Source organism: Vanessa atalanta, chromosome 12 (assembly GCF_905147765.1).
Source record: "Vanessa atalanta chromosome 12, ilVanAtal1.2, whole genome shotgun sequence".
NCBI classification, from domain to species: Eukaryota; Metazoa; Arthropoda; class Insecta; order Lepidoptera; family Nymphalidae; genus Vanessa; species Vanessa atalanta.
This window is the reverse complement of record NC_061882.1, coordinates 8,133,394-8,151,229: the sequence shown is the minus strand read 5'-3', so window position 1 is coordinate 8,151,229 and position 17,836 is coordinate 8,133,394. Positions and strand designations below refer to the sequence as shown.

The following is a 17,836-nucleotide window of genomic DNA, read 5'->3' as shown; positions in this document are numbered from 1 at the left end:
TATTTTTTTTTATTTGAGTATCATAGCTATCTGATTATATTGGTGGAAAAAAACTATGAGCTGAGTTTCTACATTCCGAAGTAATGGTACTTTACGCTCTATATAATCTTGTAATATAACGATACAAAAGTGCTTGTACCGTTATTTTACAATTCTAAAGTATATAAGAGCATTCTAAAGTATATTATTGATTTTATTTGATATAAATGTCTCTTGGCGATACACTTATCACAAAAATTATTAAATAAGTTAAAAATTGATAAAAAATTCAATACTGGTATAATTACATATTCTGATTGAAATCCATCCCTTAACATAAAAAAAGTTCCAACGAAAGTAGAACAGTACTTCAGTGTACTACAAATTAGTATTTTAAATACAAATTTGTAAAAAAATCATGTAAAATGAACTAATTTTTTTCTAATAAGTAATAATACTTGTTGTAAATAATGATTACACTTACAATGTGCCACGTACTGCAACTGTCGGCGCGCTTGTTCCGCCCGCTCAGCATCGAGGGCGCCGTTGAGCAAGTCCAGCTTGCGCTGAAGATCGGCGCCTCCGGTGCCTTCCGCATCTGGAACACATGGCTCATTTTAAGTATTCCGAAAGTAAATATTTATATATATATATAAAGTTATGATCACCAATCATTTAGAAAAAATAAATATTTATTGACACAGCGTTCGTTTTGATCTTTCTCGGAATAATTGAATTAGTCGAGATTTACAAAAACATTTTTGCGAACAAAAATATATAGAATGAACAAAACAAAATCGCTTACGAAGATGATGTATTATTTTGGGAAACCCCTCTGAACTATTACATGTCATCATAATGGTTGCCCTACACGCAATATTAAACGGAACTAAAGCGACATGTTGTTCAAGTAAATCTATACGTATATAAATGAAAACTAAACAAATACGTAGCATATTGTCTCCATTTTATAAATAAGTTGATATGTTGGATTTAAGAGTGATTAATAAATTATTTCACCAATTTTTAGAATGAAACCTAATGATGGACAAAGGCTATATTAATAAGGATATCCCCTTGGAATATAGTGGTTATTGGTGGAAAGCTAATTTCTATATATAGTGATTGATATTATACGTTAGAGTATATATTATTATTATTTAAATAACTTTTACTTGGCTTATAAGTATATTCAGAAATCTTGTTATAAAATATTAATTATTAAAGCTCATTATTCTATAAAAAACTTTAAAGAAGATAAAAAGGCGTGAAGTTGTATTCTTTGATTTTCATGCAGGATATAAAATTAATTTAATTGTTTTTAAAGATTACAGACAAATATAAATAATACAGGCACGGGTAACTTAATCTGTGGTCAATTCCGCTAGTTTCACGACGGTTTTCCCTCGTAGAATCTATATTGCGAACCGGTGTTAGATTTACATTCAAAAATACTTGAAAGAATATTACCTGAACAAAAATATTATAATTTTGACTCAAAACTGAACTTCTAAAACTAGAAAATGAACGGATTGGTTATAGATCTGGTGACACAACCAGTTTAAATGATATTCAAAAGGTATTTTAATGTCCCATATAACATATTAAAGGGGATAAAACATAAAATAATATGGATTATTAAAAAAATATTTCTAGGTCAAAGAGAGTACTTTAGTTGAATATAAAAAATAATGCATCATTAGAATTATAAGTAAAAATAACAATCACAACACAAATTCTAAAATAGTTTCTTAAAAAAGTTACATAGTTTCCTAGCGTGCCGTAACAGTTGCGAGAGAAAATATCGTTAGCCCATAAATGTTTTGTGAGTCATTTTAAAAACTGAAAATGTAAAACAGATTCTTTTGTAAAAGTATCGTTCCACGGTTTATACAACAAAGAATACTTGTTTCATCGCAATATATTATGCATCCCAAGCTGTTTGCTTCTAAAACTGAAAAGCTGGACAAAAATACTATCATAAATTCATAATATTTTTGTAGTGACCGTATCAAAATACTTAAAACTTCCACCTGACCGAATCGGCCACTAAGATTAATCTCAAAGATGACATTGTAGTGCACCAATGTCTGCTTTCCGGGGACAGTTATGTAGTATATACAATAACAATCCCGTGCCTTGGAAGACTTTATTACTTCGAGCTACCAATATATATTTTGTAAATAAGAGTTATTTATCCGACTTGGGATTCGACCCCAATTGTTATAAGACTAAATGAAAAAGGTTCAGTTATCAACTAAGTAATGATATTCAATACAAAATTTCATTGGTTATATCTTTATGTATATATGCATTTTATTTTCAATGAATATATAAGAGTCCAGAAAGACATAAGAGCCGGTTGAACGACTTGCTTATTTCATGTCAGATTCAAATCCACGTACTAAGTTTTTTCTTATGTGTATTAAATGTATATAAAATTAAGCTTATGTCTGTACTTGAAAACCTGCTAGTATCTTGATGATTTCGGAATGTGACTGTACTATTTCAAACCTACGCACCGTCTGCGACATATGGAGTTTGACGCTATATCTTCAATGAATTATAGTGAACTGTAAACTACACGTAAAACGTTAATAATAAATACTTCCGCGTTCTTCTATTGAACTATTAAAATAGAAGAAAAAAGAAAAAGAGAAAATGAAACTTACATATGTTTTAATTAATCATTTTCTCCACAGTATGTACGTCCGCGGCGTGATTACATTGGTCTTATATTTTAATATAAATTATGCTCCATTAATAAAATTTAACAAGACTAATAATATAAATAAGGGCTTGTTACAGCCTATCCATGACCTAATTTGTTGAAAATTAATTTATTTCCTCGTCATTATATCGCTAATAAGCCATCAAGTTGCGGGCAATGCAATTGAGTACCGGAGAAGTTTGTCCCGAACAAAATCGCTTGGGAAATGAAAACATGATGAACTACCGCTTAAAATAGTTTCTAAAGTTAAATAAGGCGGTCGACCGCAACAGAAACTGTTATTACAAATTTTGTTTAGTGAAACCTAATGATCTGTTAAACACTTGTAAAATCGAAGTTTGAACTCCAATTTAATAATAAGAACATGACTTTTTATTTTGATAATAAATATAATATTATTAATTGAACGTTAGTCAATAAATATAACGAGAAAAAGTCAACTTTAGTGTTATAAAAATAGTTATTGTGACTATAAAATGTATGTTGTTGCGGATTTTTCTTTAGACATCTTGACAATTTACAAATCTTATGTATAAGGAGTTCGTGTAAAGAGTATAAGTTAAGCAGTCTACGCTTGGAAAGCGCCTGAAACGACATTTTTCCTTCCGACTACTTGGACATAATAAGCTATATCTCAAAAATATACAACATATAAATATTTTAAAGTATATTAGCCTCCTTAAACTATCATAAACTGAATCTTTATTCAGTTACTTTTAACATCCTATAAATGTATAACTTTTGGTCTAATCCTACTATCCAGTTGAGGAAATGGCTTGGAGTTTACTCCACCACGCTGCTCCAATGCATGTTGATTGATACACATATGACAGATTTGCATCCGACCCATGCATGTTTTCTCTTTATGTTTACCTTCATAGCCAAGCAAGATTATAAACACAAATTAAACACATTAAAATCCAGTGGCGCTTGCCTAGATTTGAACCCGGATCCATTAAGATTTAAACGAAACCACTGGATTTTTTCAACTTTATTTTCATACCATTTCCATAATCTAAATATTCTATTACAATTTATTTGTTGCGTAAATTTAAAAAATCAAACCACACTTATGTACGATTATGGTAAATTAGTATTAATAATAAATGCTACTGTAATACAGCTAATTGAGGACAATGAAGTCAAATTTTCATATGAATATAGAATATGAAAATATAATTATAATTCAAAATTTATTTAATCAATCAATCAAAATTTATTGTAACATTACATTTACAAATTTAGAGCTTATAAATAGTACAGTAAAATGCGTGTGAAGAATATAATTTGAGATTGCATTTCCGCTGGGAAATGATAGGGGCTGCCCTATCCCTACTAATATTATAAATACAAAGTCACTCTGTCCGTTATCTCTTCACGCCTAAGTTGCTGTACCGATTTAGATGAACTATGATATGGGGATAGACTGAGTCCCGGGGTAGGACAGAGTTTTTATAACGGAAATAATAATTCAAATAATCTAATTATATCTGTAAGTATCTACCCCTAAGAGATTAATATGTAGTAGATACACTACTAACATTATAAACGCAAAGGTAAATATGTCTGTATGTAACGCTTTCACAACTAAACCTTGGAACAGATTTTGATAAAATACGATATGAAATAAGTTTATGCCCCAAGAAAAGACATAAGGCTACTCTTTTTAATTCAACCCTCGAGGGGAATAAATGTACTTAAAGGTGTGTTTGCTATTAAGTGTCATAAGTAATAAAGTATATTATTGTTTGTCTAAGTTGCCACGCTACCATTAATAGCATATATCTCAATAGTTTTAACAAAATAATGACGATTCATTAAATGACCTCACTCGTGTTCTGTAGTGTCATTAACAGTATAACTAGCACCTAATCGAACGAATTATTAATGAAAAAGTCCCAACATTGTAAGAACTGTTCAATTAATATCAATTTGTTTTATTAATGGAATTATAGATGAGACAGAACACAAACGCCATTGATTTTTCGTCTTCCTAAATTAATTACATATTTCATTTCGCGCTCAGCACTGAAGATTGTTATTCATATTTAGATTTTTCCAAGAGTAAATTATTCGTCTATGTTATTATTTTTTCAATTGAGAAAAAACGTTAAGGAACGTTTGTTTGTTTCTAAGAAGACATTTGTTTTACAATATCCCTTATAATATAATTGACTTCGTAGATAGCACAACTTGTAAATGAATTGATCGCCTCCAGGCGGTTTCAAATAGAAATATGAAAGATTACATTGTAAATACAATTTCTAAAAAAAGAAGAAAAGTATCTCTGTGTTTTTTTGCCGGTTCTACTCAGGTCTGTGGTGTTTCTTACCGAACCGGTGGATTATTTTTTCTTCTTTTCATTCAATAATGAAGTATAATGCCTCTATATTGAATAAATAATTTTGAATTTTGACTATTCATTTTTGGTTGTACTGGAAGAAATCTCTTAAAAGCATAAGCATGATTTTTTAGCAAATATATACTTTATAGAAATCTTATTTTTTTACTGTTACTTATAATAGTGTTAAATAACATAACGTTAACATTGGTACTAAACCCGCTCATTTCGGATGAGATTCTACCCAATTCTACAAAGGTGTCAAAAATGTAAAAAGTAGAAAAACCTTCTTGGAAGCAGAAGATGCATATTATCAACAGATGTTATAAGAGCATAAGTAAAAGCAAAATTATTGAGTTATACTCCTTATAATATAAATTACATATGTAAATAAAGCTAAGCAGCATACCCGCAGGGCAAATGTTTTAAGCCGATGACGTAAATGTAATTTACTTTTTACAGCGACTTTATTTCTATAAAAGGCTACAATTTACATATTTCATCATAAAGTATAATTAATCACAATGATTTATTTTGTTCTCTGAAATTTCAAGGAGACGGTATTTAGTGGTCTTTTTGATTTTGCAAATGCTTAAATATAATGTTGGTTAATTTGTTGGACAATTTGTGTGCGTGGTGTGTGTGTGTTTGTTTGTTTTCATATAACGGCATTAAAAATCGGCAATATTTAAGCTCATCTACATGATTACTATGTAGGAACTATTTAATTGATAGAAATACTCGGAAACTTGGTCGCGAGTGTTTTAGACATTGGACTAAGCAAACATTATAGCTTATACACGTGTAACTTTTCTTTCAATAGGGGAGAGGTTTCTTTAAAGATGAAAAGTTCTCGAGAAACAATACCTGAGAAGAATCTTTAAAAACACATTGTCTCGGTGGCTGGTTCACATTTTTTAAACAACTAACATGACAGTTTTCTCATCATTTCTATGCTTTTCGATTCAGATATGACCAATACTACTTATCAGCGTGTCCAAAAAAATACTACATTTAAAAACGACTTCAAATATTTATGATACGTTGCAATTTATTTTACGAAAAATATATAGATTATGTTCCTATATGTCGAAAATACTATTCCATAAACATTATTCACAAAATGTTTTTGAATCTTTGAAATATCCCTCAAATTACTACTGTTGTTAATTTATTTGATTTTTTTATTCTGTTTCGTCGACACAATTAAATAAACAAGTTGAAAAACTGACACCTTAATTTCTATGAAATTTTCTAACGATATTTTCGTTGTTACAAAATGGACCGATGTTAAATAAGAGCTTTTGCTATTTTTAACGAGAAATCGCGTGACAAAAGTGTAATAGGAGCTACTAGAGTACTAAGCACTAATAAATAACAACCTACCTGACACTCTTATCATAAAATTTGGGGTGAAAATTTACGTTACATTTTGAACTTCATAATATTATTTAAGTACACTTTTGAAAGCTCTATTACACTAGTAATAATCACGTTAATATCATATTTGTTTTAATATATTTAAAAGTAACATATTGTACAACTAACCATTGCTTAAACAAATTGTTTTTAATGTAAATTAATTTAAATAAGTGTAATATTAAGCAATAAATTAATTTACAAACTACTTTAATGTACATGTTTAAATTTCTAGTGAGATGAAAGACTTAATAAACTCGCGTTTAGTTTCAACATATTAACATTTTAATACTCGAATCTATTTATAGATATAAAATTACTATATTATTTAAATATTTAATTTTATGGTATTGAATCACGCCACCGTAATAAAAGTACACCTTGAAAAGCAATACATAATGTAAGCTATTGTAGTATATCATAGTTACATATACATTTTGTGATTTATCTTACAGCTGGAACATTATTGTATAATACAACTCATACTATTTTGAAATAACTTAACGATATTCCTTGATGACTTTATCTTACTAGACAAACAATTTAAAACGCTAAAAACTACTAAAACATCAAACATAATCATAACATACCTTATATAAAAAGATTATATATTTATTATTATATATGGTCAAGTTATTATTATTGTTATATTATATTATTATTATTGCGTAACTGAATTTCTGTTTTACTAACATAACGAAACTGAAACGCAAATGTATCTAAATATTGCTTTACGTATCGTATACCCATCAGACTGTCAATTACAAGGGTAGAACCGTTGATTATTGTCGTATAATGCGCTTAAATCCTTTCAGTTGGATAATCACAGCCGTTTGAACATTCATGGTTGCAGCCGTCCGTTGGAATATTAATCAATAGATTAACTGATCTTGAATAATCGACCTTGCTCCATGCAGAGATAATTAAAGATATTTATGATTTAAAACATAAATAAATATTTCAATCATCCTTGTATCATAATAACTAGTAATCATGACCTCTTGTACGACAATAATGTCACTCCTAACACCAGCTTTATGATTCATTGTAGAGAATAATTAGAAATGTTATTCCGACTATATTTTTACATAACGAATCATCTATTCATAGTTGACATTAATATATGTATAGAAACGACTGTGCATAGCACGATATCGACTGAATTCTAATAAAACTCTCAATGAATTTTATTTTACATCGTTATACTTCATACTAGTCATAGTGGAACAGCATACATAATTGTAGATAGTAAGTCGTTCCGTACACAGTATGTGAGTGCGACGTTATTATGCGGTGACAATTTTTTTAGTATTTTACATGTGGAGGTATTCCGTAACTCGAAACTCATCGTAGAACGCGAGCGTTCAAATTTTAGAATGTTATCTGCGACACTGACTTTATTAATTCTAATGATACAAGTATTATCGGCTATCACGAATGGGCTATGAAGTGAAATCCTACAGAATCGCACGCCCGATAAAATAGTTATTACATTTCTATTGTCTCTATGCAATCTATATTGAATAAAAATTTTGATTTTGATATTTTACTGGTCCTTATGATTAATGATTTCTAAACAAAACGTTAACACTCTATATGTCGTTTTAAAGGCTAGTAAGACGTTGTAAATATTATTATTACACACAACAAGATTAATGGTTTATACAACGTCAATATCCCGACGATCACATACAATGGAGTCACATCACATCTCGTCTTCTTTATTTGAGTAAATAAATAAAATATTTAAATTTGGATCATTTTTAAATTATCATTTTATTATATAAAAATCATATTTTTTTTACATTAAAAAAAGGAACCGTAGTGCTGGTCGAATTGATTTAAAAACAATGTATTGTCACTCACGTCTATGTAAGGATTCTAACGATATAGCGTACTAAATAATATTACGATTATAAACAATAATGCTCATATGTCTGGATGTCTACAAGGTAATAGGAACACTTATGTGAGACGCAACTGTCTCTACGTCCCTAGTAAGTCAAAACTTCTTGAAGCTAACTTTTTATTTTTTATTTAATTTATAATTTAATTTAAACAATACATTCCAATTTATATTACAATTGATTTCATTTTTATTTTTTAACTCACAATATAAAATACAATTAAAATCCTTCTCAACCTTGGCCGTCTATTCTTCAGTATGATAATTTCTATCACATTGAATTATAATGAACAAAACGAATACAATACATGACTAATCTTATTCGAGATAATTACCACATTCTCTCATAGAAAATGTAAAAAGTTTTAATTTAAATAAAAAGAAAATTCATAAGAAATTATTCAAAACTAAAAATAAACAAACACATTGCGAAATACAGTTTCATTCAGTCAAAGACACGACACAACATAATAGCGCTTGCTCTAACATCGTTCAACATACTGCACTACATTATATTGATTAAATAACTCAGACGTGTAAGAAAAATAGAAAGAGACAATATATAACACATCTACATTTACGGATACATACATAACAGTAAAAATAAAAACAATGACTCGATTTAACTCTTAATGTTACAACTAAGACACTTACATAGACCGTCAGTAATTCTGTAAGCGATAGAACGCCGGCCGACTAGGTAGCAGAACTGGCTTTAGAAAAGTATAATTAGAACGGAGGGCATCGCGACAGCTCGGAAGATGCCCCCATTTCATCGTAAAACAACCATTCAAGCGTCCAATTATACTTGACTCTGAGAGTAACGCTGTGTGACTCTATTTCATTTTGTCTAGAACTATTTTTGAATAGGCCAGAGGTTATGTTACACTGGACATTAAGCGAAGTATGACGCTGAGTTTTTTCTTTGACAGTGCGTGAAACCATCCAACTTAATTTTTTATCGTAGCAAAATAACGTGTATAATCGTTATGGTATATTGCACTTTTCTGGATAATAATGCTTATTTTGAACGGCTTTGTAAATAAATAATGATCTAGGGGCTCATAAATTCAATTTTGCTTCTTATTATATCATATAAATTCTATCTTTATATTTGAATTGAATAGTGGATTGAATTCTATTAAACCAAACGTTAACGATCTTAATGAGATCGTTAATGGCTACCGCTGCGTTTGAAAAGTTCATGATATATTTTTCTGAAAATATGTATTTATTTTCATTTTATAATCTTATAATAATATCTATGAAAGGGTTACATAACCGTTGACCTAACAATATACTTTTTCTTACTAAAAATCACAATTTCTTTCTTTTAAATAAAGTTTATGATATTGAAATGAATAATTTGTAACAATGTCAAGAATATCATCGCTTACATTTCAAACTCTTACAAAACTAAAAGCCTTACAACGCTAAAACAATGTGTAAAGTGATTCAGCGGAAAATGCTCTCTATGAACTTAGTAATGAGAGAATTACGTTTAAAAATCGGTTGGAAATAATGGCTTGCGTAACCCACGTTTCAAAGTGTGCCTACAGCCGGCGCTCACGCTATTGTGCCAGCACAACTACAACTTTTGCAAATGCAACTTTAACGGGCAAAAAAAGAAATGGCAATTCGTATTCTCTTCGCGAGATGAATGTTTGTGTCGCTGTGATGAGAGTATGATGGCGATAGAGAGCTCTTACACCTTCTATAATTTACTTCTGTACATAATTCTTGTTTTAAATTTAACGTGTAATCTTTACATATTCATGGACCCATTAACAGCCTGTAAATTTACCACCGCTGGGCTAAGATCCTTTGAGGAGAAGGTTTTTGGAGCGGCATTAATAGTGTTTTCCCTTACAAGTATATATTTATGAAACAAAAGGAAGACAAAAGTGTGCAAATGTTGGTTAATTACACATAAACATTAGCAGCCTGTAATTTCCCTCTGCTGGGCTAAGGCCTCCTCTCCCTTTGAGGAGAAGATTTGGGGCATATTCCACCACGCTGCTCCAATGCGCGTTGGTGCAATACACATGTGGCAGAATTTCGTTGAAATTAGACACATGCAGGTTACCTCAGGATGTTTTCCATCAACGCCGAGCACGAGATGAATTATAAACACAAATTAAGCACATGAAAATTCAGTGGTGCTTGCCTGGGTTTGAACCCGCAATCATCGGTTAAGATGCACGCGTTCTGACCTCTGGACCATCCCGGCATATTGATGGCCATAAGCTAATATAATTGATAATTATTAAAAGTAACAGACAACAAATATATTAAAGCCTCCTTTACCACGGTGGATTATTAAAGTTATTTGTCATTACAAGATTAATTACAATATAACACAAATTAAGCACTTCAAATCTCAGTAGCGCTTGTCTATAACATTTTTCATTTAATTTTTTTTTTGCCAAGTGACTTTTACGGTACCAGCAATTGAATACCTTTTAACAATTATGCGAAGTTGAGGGGTTGAGCCCACTTGTAAATTCACCTATATAGATTTTAAACAATGAGTAGAATTAAAATCCAAAAAATATATATTTGTTTCGATTTAACCTAACCTTTACTAATTCTTTTAGTAGTTAAAACAAAAGTTATAAAAGAAGACTAACAAAATCAATTATATTTGAATGCAACTGTTATCGATAACAATATACGTCTACAGTATTAACATAAAAACGCACGTAATAACTCTTATGTGGAACAACGTCCTTATTACTTTCAGATAAAGTTATAAAGTGATGTAATTTCATAGAAACTGAACTTCAATACTTACTCGTTAGCACGAAAAAATGTAATTTTTCCTTATTACAGTTACCGCAGTATCATCATTTCATTTCAATTAAGCTTTTAATCCTATTTATTATTTTCCCGGTCTCGGGACTCCGATCGAAATTAATGCGGAAGTTTGTTATTTAAAATATACATAAAAACTGAGAGATTAATTTTTCCAGCCACTTTGTACAAGCCCTTAGGGTATTATGAGAAACATACTTTTTGAATCGCTCATTGTTCATCACGCTAAGATAATGGAAAAAGTTGAATGTAATTTTCAGTTAGTAATACTTAAATTGGAATTTGCGTTCAACGAAGTCATGCTGTCAGATAAAGAAAATTGTCGCGTTATTGTTGAAGAAAACCTAATAAAGATTAATAATGAAAAACATACCAGCAACAAATGTTCTTTATTCAAATTGAATGAATAAACTTAGGAGATTTATGAATGATTTACAAAATATAATCGTAAATTTAAAGACTCAATAGGCCTTATCAAATAAAGTGTATTATTTTATCTTCAAACACGAACTAGATATGCCAGTTATAATACAAAATGGCGATCCATTTTCAAAACACCCGAGCTGAATGAAACAACGACACCGCGTTGGCAACGCAATACAACTATAGAAAACTTTATACGAATATCGCAACGGAAACTTCAGCGGAAATAAACCCATTTAAATATTGGTGTCGATAAAAAGGACGGTTCACACAGAAGAGATTTTCTTATCTGCAATGAGGTATTTGATTTAGAAGATATCGTAAAACTATTATGCAAGCTTTATATATAACTAATTTGCAAGCTTTATATTTGTATACATTGATAGATAACCTAAACTAATTAAAAAGTCTACATCATATGCCGCAACATTAGTATTTTCTAACCTTTCCTCTTAGCTACATATCGTTGTTTGTCTGAAAAGTCACATAAGAAAGTTAAATTTCCTCATTACTTCCCGTCAAAGCATATCAAAAGGAAGCGGAGAGAAAATTGGAATACATCTGTTCTTAAAAAATATATATTATTATACCTCAGATGTTTTACATAAATATTCTACCAGTCATTCCATCAAATAAGTCTTTACTGGATGTCTATTCGAGCATCCTTTTGGATGTCAATTGACTAAAATCTAGTTGTTGTTGTTTAAAAACAAAATTGTTTCCCCAAGTAGAATAGTCTCTATGAAGTTTTTTGACAATTATTAATTTATTAAAAATTTAACATGTGTCTTACTTGAACATTAACACCTACATTCCTGAAGTCAATGGTAGCTTCTGAACTCTAAATTAGCCTCGAAATAAATTCTCCTTTCCGTAAACAAAACAAATCGTTTCTTGTTCCAAGTGCTGATACCTAAGATTATTTAATAATCATAATGTTTAGTGAGATAAATTTAATTCGAGTGTTTGTATAACACTTTTATTTCGTGTGACAGCTGTCACACTATCCCCGTCTTACATAACTGGAAGTGAAAACTTGGCTTTCTATTATAACTCATGCAGATACATTTAATATGTTGATGAATTACGAAGAAATTTTATAGTTATAAAGACCTTGGAATTTCAGACAATATTATGGTGTGGATTTGTGTGGTGCCGTCGTTATTGCACAAAACAGTACTTCATATATATTTTAAATTCGAGTCATCCATCAATTATTTAGATCATTATAAACTATTTGACATTAATATTCTTTGTTGTGATTGTTTTTCTTTTTTTTTTGTTACAGTTTAAAATAATTTATTTAAAAAAAAATACCTAAATTTATATACTTCGATTTGATGAAGAAGATAATATTAATTATCTTATTAGATTTAGATTAATTCCATGTTTTAATGTAACAGTTAAAACTTTGTTGGCTTATGATGGACTTTTTGGTGTCAAATGTTTGTGTAGTATACTATGCTGTGTTTCCCGAAAATAAATTAAAATAAAATAGTACTCATATCGGAATCAAGCGGCGTAGTAGTCCTGTTTATTTTCTTTGATAGAAGAAATATAATTCATGCCTATTTAAAGTCTTATCTCTAAACATATTTTCTTCGATACAAAAAACAATATATTTTTCGCTTATATACCAGCCTTTTGTAACTTTTAACTAACTTACAATACAATTCATATACTCGATATAATTACAAAATATTACGACACTGCAGAATATATTTAAGGATTAGCTTTTTAGAACCAAAACGGCTTTGTTACTCTTTACCAGATTATCATCTGTTGAAAGCACCTTTGATCTAGAGCTTACAAGAATATTTGAATATTAGAATAGGTTATTTATACATTTGATGTTCAAACAGAAAAGAAAGATACGATTGTATATGATTATTACAAGTATATTTTTGATTGATGGTTTGTTTCCTTCCGGTTCTCGGTAGAAATTTGAACCGGTACTAGCTTTATATTAAAATGAAACTTGTAAAATTCAAAATTGCTTATAACCAGCTACCTGCCTGAATAAATATATTGAATATTTCAAAAATATTCGCTTGACTGGTCATAATAATAATAAGAGTATTTATAAACACTAACAAATTCATAGCTCTTTCAGATAGTTTTGTTCAGATATGAAAATAATTCGCCACAAGGCACTATTGTTTAACCAAATACTTTAATATGCAGCGCAACTGAACTGAAATAGCCACAAGCTTAACGTGGCCTAAATTTACAGAAAACCACAAGTTAATTTAGTATAGACTTAACTGCGAAATATGTGAAATAACGACGTTTCTTTATGATATCGAATATTTAAATAGGTTTCGGTGTGTGTAGTTAATTCGGAGGCAACAAAGACTAATAAACATAGTTAATTTTGATGTAATTAAATACTTTTAGTGGAAATATCGTACTGTACTTTATTATTTATATCAATTCAATGTGTACCATAAAAGTAGCACAGAAATATGTTCATATAATATATAATTGACATATAGTTTACATCACATTAATAAATTATATAAATGTTATTGTGAATAATCTTTTAGATACGAGTATCTCAGTCTTTTATTAAAAGTAAGTTCCTATCGAACATACTTTAATATATAATTATTAGAATTTATTAGATTTAATCCAAATCTTTTACGTACACGTCCATGATATTACTTTATTACAAAACAAAGATATATTCCACTTTTTATAAATAATTTTACATTTACATTTACAAGACCTTTTGCGCTTAAACTAACGAAATGTTACTTAGACAGAAAAATAAAAATATCGGTCTTATCTACGCATTTTTTTACCATAATATGATTATATAATATCATATAGGATGACACACACACATACACATCTATCAAATATGATGTTTTTGCTAGAATCTAATATGATTTATTCGGTACATTTCAATTGTTATTGTCGCCGGATCGTCTGTAACCGTAACGTTTTCCATTCATGTCAAGTTGACCTTGCCACCCACGAGTCTGCCATCCCCGGCCAGACGGCGCCATTGGCTCATAGATAAAAACTTATCATCTCATCCCGCCAAGAAATCAGTGATTGAAATATCCAGGAAAAAAATAAAGGTCAATTGTTTATCAATACTGAATTTACATAATAATAATAGTAATCGACTTTCTTGTGTAAAACCATGCAGAGTATAATAAAGCCCGAGCTACGGAACTAGATAACTATGTTTCCAGAACTAGTACCGTCCCTAACTGTTTTGGGAAGTTATGAAAAATAATTAATAATAATATTAAACGCACAAGCATGTGTGTATGTTTGCCTTTATTATATTTCAAATTTAAAATAAGTCAAAGTAATAAGCCATTTTAAAACTTCTCTAACATAGCGGTTGGATAGATATTTTTACTACTGTGGTTTAAATTTATGGTAAAGTTGAAGCGGTTCTTTCGTAGTGCCTTTGCGAAGAGCGATCACGTCTTTTGCAGATTTTTATCAATTGTGGAACAGAAAGCCTGTGATATCTACGGAGCCGTTGATTTGTAATTAGTTTTCTAATGCTGGCTACCTCTTGCTCTTTTATAAAGGTCACTAGTGGGATGACGAAATGGTAGATGAAGCGATACTTTTAGAAGTACATTCAAAACTTGTAAAGTTTTAGTAAAGTTTTGGTAGTACCCTTAAATTTAATATCAAAAATCAATAATAACTAATATTTAAATCATGACCATGCGGAACGGTAACAAGATTGACGTGTAGCATTTTCCATTGAATCCGCATTTTTAAATTAAACCAGTCCTCCCGTCACCAAAAAACGCAATATGACGAAGAACTTTTTTCGCTGTTAGGTTCATAAACTGATAACTGATGACTTAGAGACTCATTCATAAATGAGTCAATAAATTTGATTCAAACAAATTAACATTATAAAATGAGACATTACTATCTAATCGCGGCAAAAATGCGGGTCAAATTATGATAATTTTCTTTAATAAATAAAAAAAAACTTTAAGCATTTTCCTAAAATATAAACTAAAATATGTCCAATACCATTTAATTTCAACTCTAATAAACCTAACGCTTGAAGAATCATCAAAATCAGCTTATAATTTTAGAAAAACGATATACACAAACGAATTGTGACACTTTAATTAAGTCGGTTAAAAACTAATGATATCATTATTTGTATTCCACGATAGTTCGCATGATACGCGACAGTCATGGTTACATTTTACAAGCAGAATATAACAGTTCATTTAATTCTTCTAATCTAGGACAAGATCATTAAGCAGTACGAAGTAAACCGTCCCAAGCCACATAATAAAATTGGCGAGGCCGTCCATTCGACCGGCGCCAGCCCGACAATATTGATGCTGCCAAGTGGTAGCTGGTAAGGATAATATCTCGTCTTTTCATGCTATCGTGTAACCCTTCATATATTACTTCAATATCTTAAAATTTCAATGAAAATTAATAATCAAAATATTAATTTTGTTTATTTGTCAATTATAAGTATTAAAAAATATACGAGTAAATCATATAGTCTCGAATGATCATGTAAAATTAACCTATACATATAAAAGGATCAAATGTTTCTAATATTAAATTGTAATAAAATATATTTATATTTTAAGTGAGCATAAGATTTTTAATCAACTTTCTTGTATTCCAAATGTATGTAGATATAAAAAAGGAAAACACATCCATTTAAAATAAACCACTCTATACACGTAGGTTTATATCAATAAACAAAAGTACTACAATCAAACTTAAAAGAAAAATCAACTAAAATGTTTCTTAGTAAACAAAGAACAAAAAAATCCAAAGCATAACTAGGTCTTTTGTCACCGACACCAACCTTGCATCATTTAGGTAGCATACGTGTTCATAAATAGTCATAAAACAAGAGGTTGCCCTCATTTACGAAAAAGGCACATCGCTTACTCTGCTTAAGAAAATGAAATATACAACGAAAGCCCATTCCTACGCTCGAGCTGCGCTCGTGTAGTCTTGAGATTGCCAAAGCTAGGTCAAGTAATGTTTTAAATGTCTCGAATTAAACATACATTACGAGATGAATAAAATTATTTTAAAACACAACTATGTATTATTTGTAAAAACATTACAGACTACCTCGATTTATATTTGTACGAATTCACCTATTTAAAGGATACATTTCACCTGTTCGAAATTGTTTTAGTTTTCTATAAAACACTATTGTGCAGTGAGTTACAATAACATACAAATATGATACTAAGATTGAAGATATTGTACGTTAATTAATAAGAATGTTAAAATGAATCACTAATTCTCGGCACCTTACAAAAATAAATCAGATTTGTTCTAAATTAGTTGATGCCAGTCAAACCAGTCAAAGCAGTCTCAATAGTAAGTTGATATTTTTAAGGTTTAATGTATTTTGGTATCCATTCTTCTGCAAAATTACATAGTCTCTATTGCTACTTACCAAAAGGCGGCTCGAACCGGCAGTCCAACAGCAAGGCATGGCCAGTGGGCCCGGTGGTGCCGACCACCGCGCCGCCGCGCATCATCAGCTGCGCCTCCAGCTCCACCCACCGCCCGCCGCACTCTTGCTGTAGCATCAATGAAATAATTGTTAAGAATTAATTGATTTTGTATCCGTATAAAAGACGTCTGAGACTTCGGAGATTGCTCATTTGTTTATCTTCAAACAAAATAGTTAGTAACAGCTTTCGTTAAGAGTACTCTAATACTCTAAAACATTAAGAACCTCTGAAAGAGGCTAAAAATTAAGTATTTTATGTTTTAGTTTTTAATCCTTAACCAAAAATTTTTTAAAGTAAAATTTTAAGATTTTTTTTACTATTTTTTACTATTTATCTGCTGTATCCATTAAAAAACTAAGTGTAAGTAATACTATATTTCGTACCTTCATACTTTTCGCTTTACTTAAATATAAAAATTCTGAACAGTGGACCAATGCTCGTCACTTTTTACGATATTAAAACTTCATTCAAATTATTTTTCAGTGGTACTTTTTAATCGTAATTTTAATAAGAATTTTAATTCAACGCAATTTGCGTTCCATTTTGCATAAAAAATACCATTTACTATTAAAACTGTAATATCTCGTAATTGGATAAATTATCATACGTTATTTATACGAACGAACGATTTTATACGGTCTGGACAATTAAACTAATTTCTCATATTAAAGATTAAAACTAGAACTATTAAATTAGCAGTATAAACTATAATAGGCTAAACGATGTCT

General features: G+C 30.0%; 1 protein-coding gene across 1 annotated transcript in view; it reads right to left on the bottom strand.

Annotated features, from left to right (window-relative positions):
• The window catches only part of LOC125067925 (phorbol ester/diacylglycerol-binding protein unc-13-like), a 39,681-nt gene that overhangs the window by 3,566 nt on the left and 18,279 nt on the right, over window positions 1–17,836 (bottom strand). The window contains exons 5-6 of the mRNA XM_047676823.1: window positions 17,048–17,174; window positions 464–577 (exon numbers count right to left, since the gene is read on the bottom strand). Coding sequence (XP_047532779.1) covers window positions 464–577; window positions 17,048–17,174 — 241 coding nt within the window. The remainder of the gene's footprint in view (window positions 1–463; window positions 578–17,047; window positions 17,175–17,836) is intronic.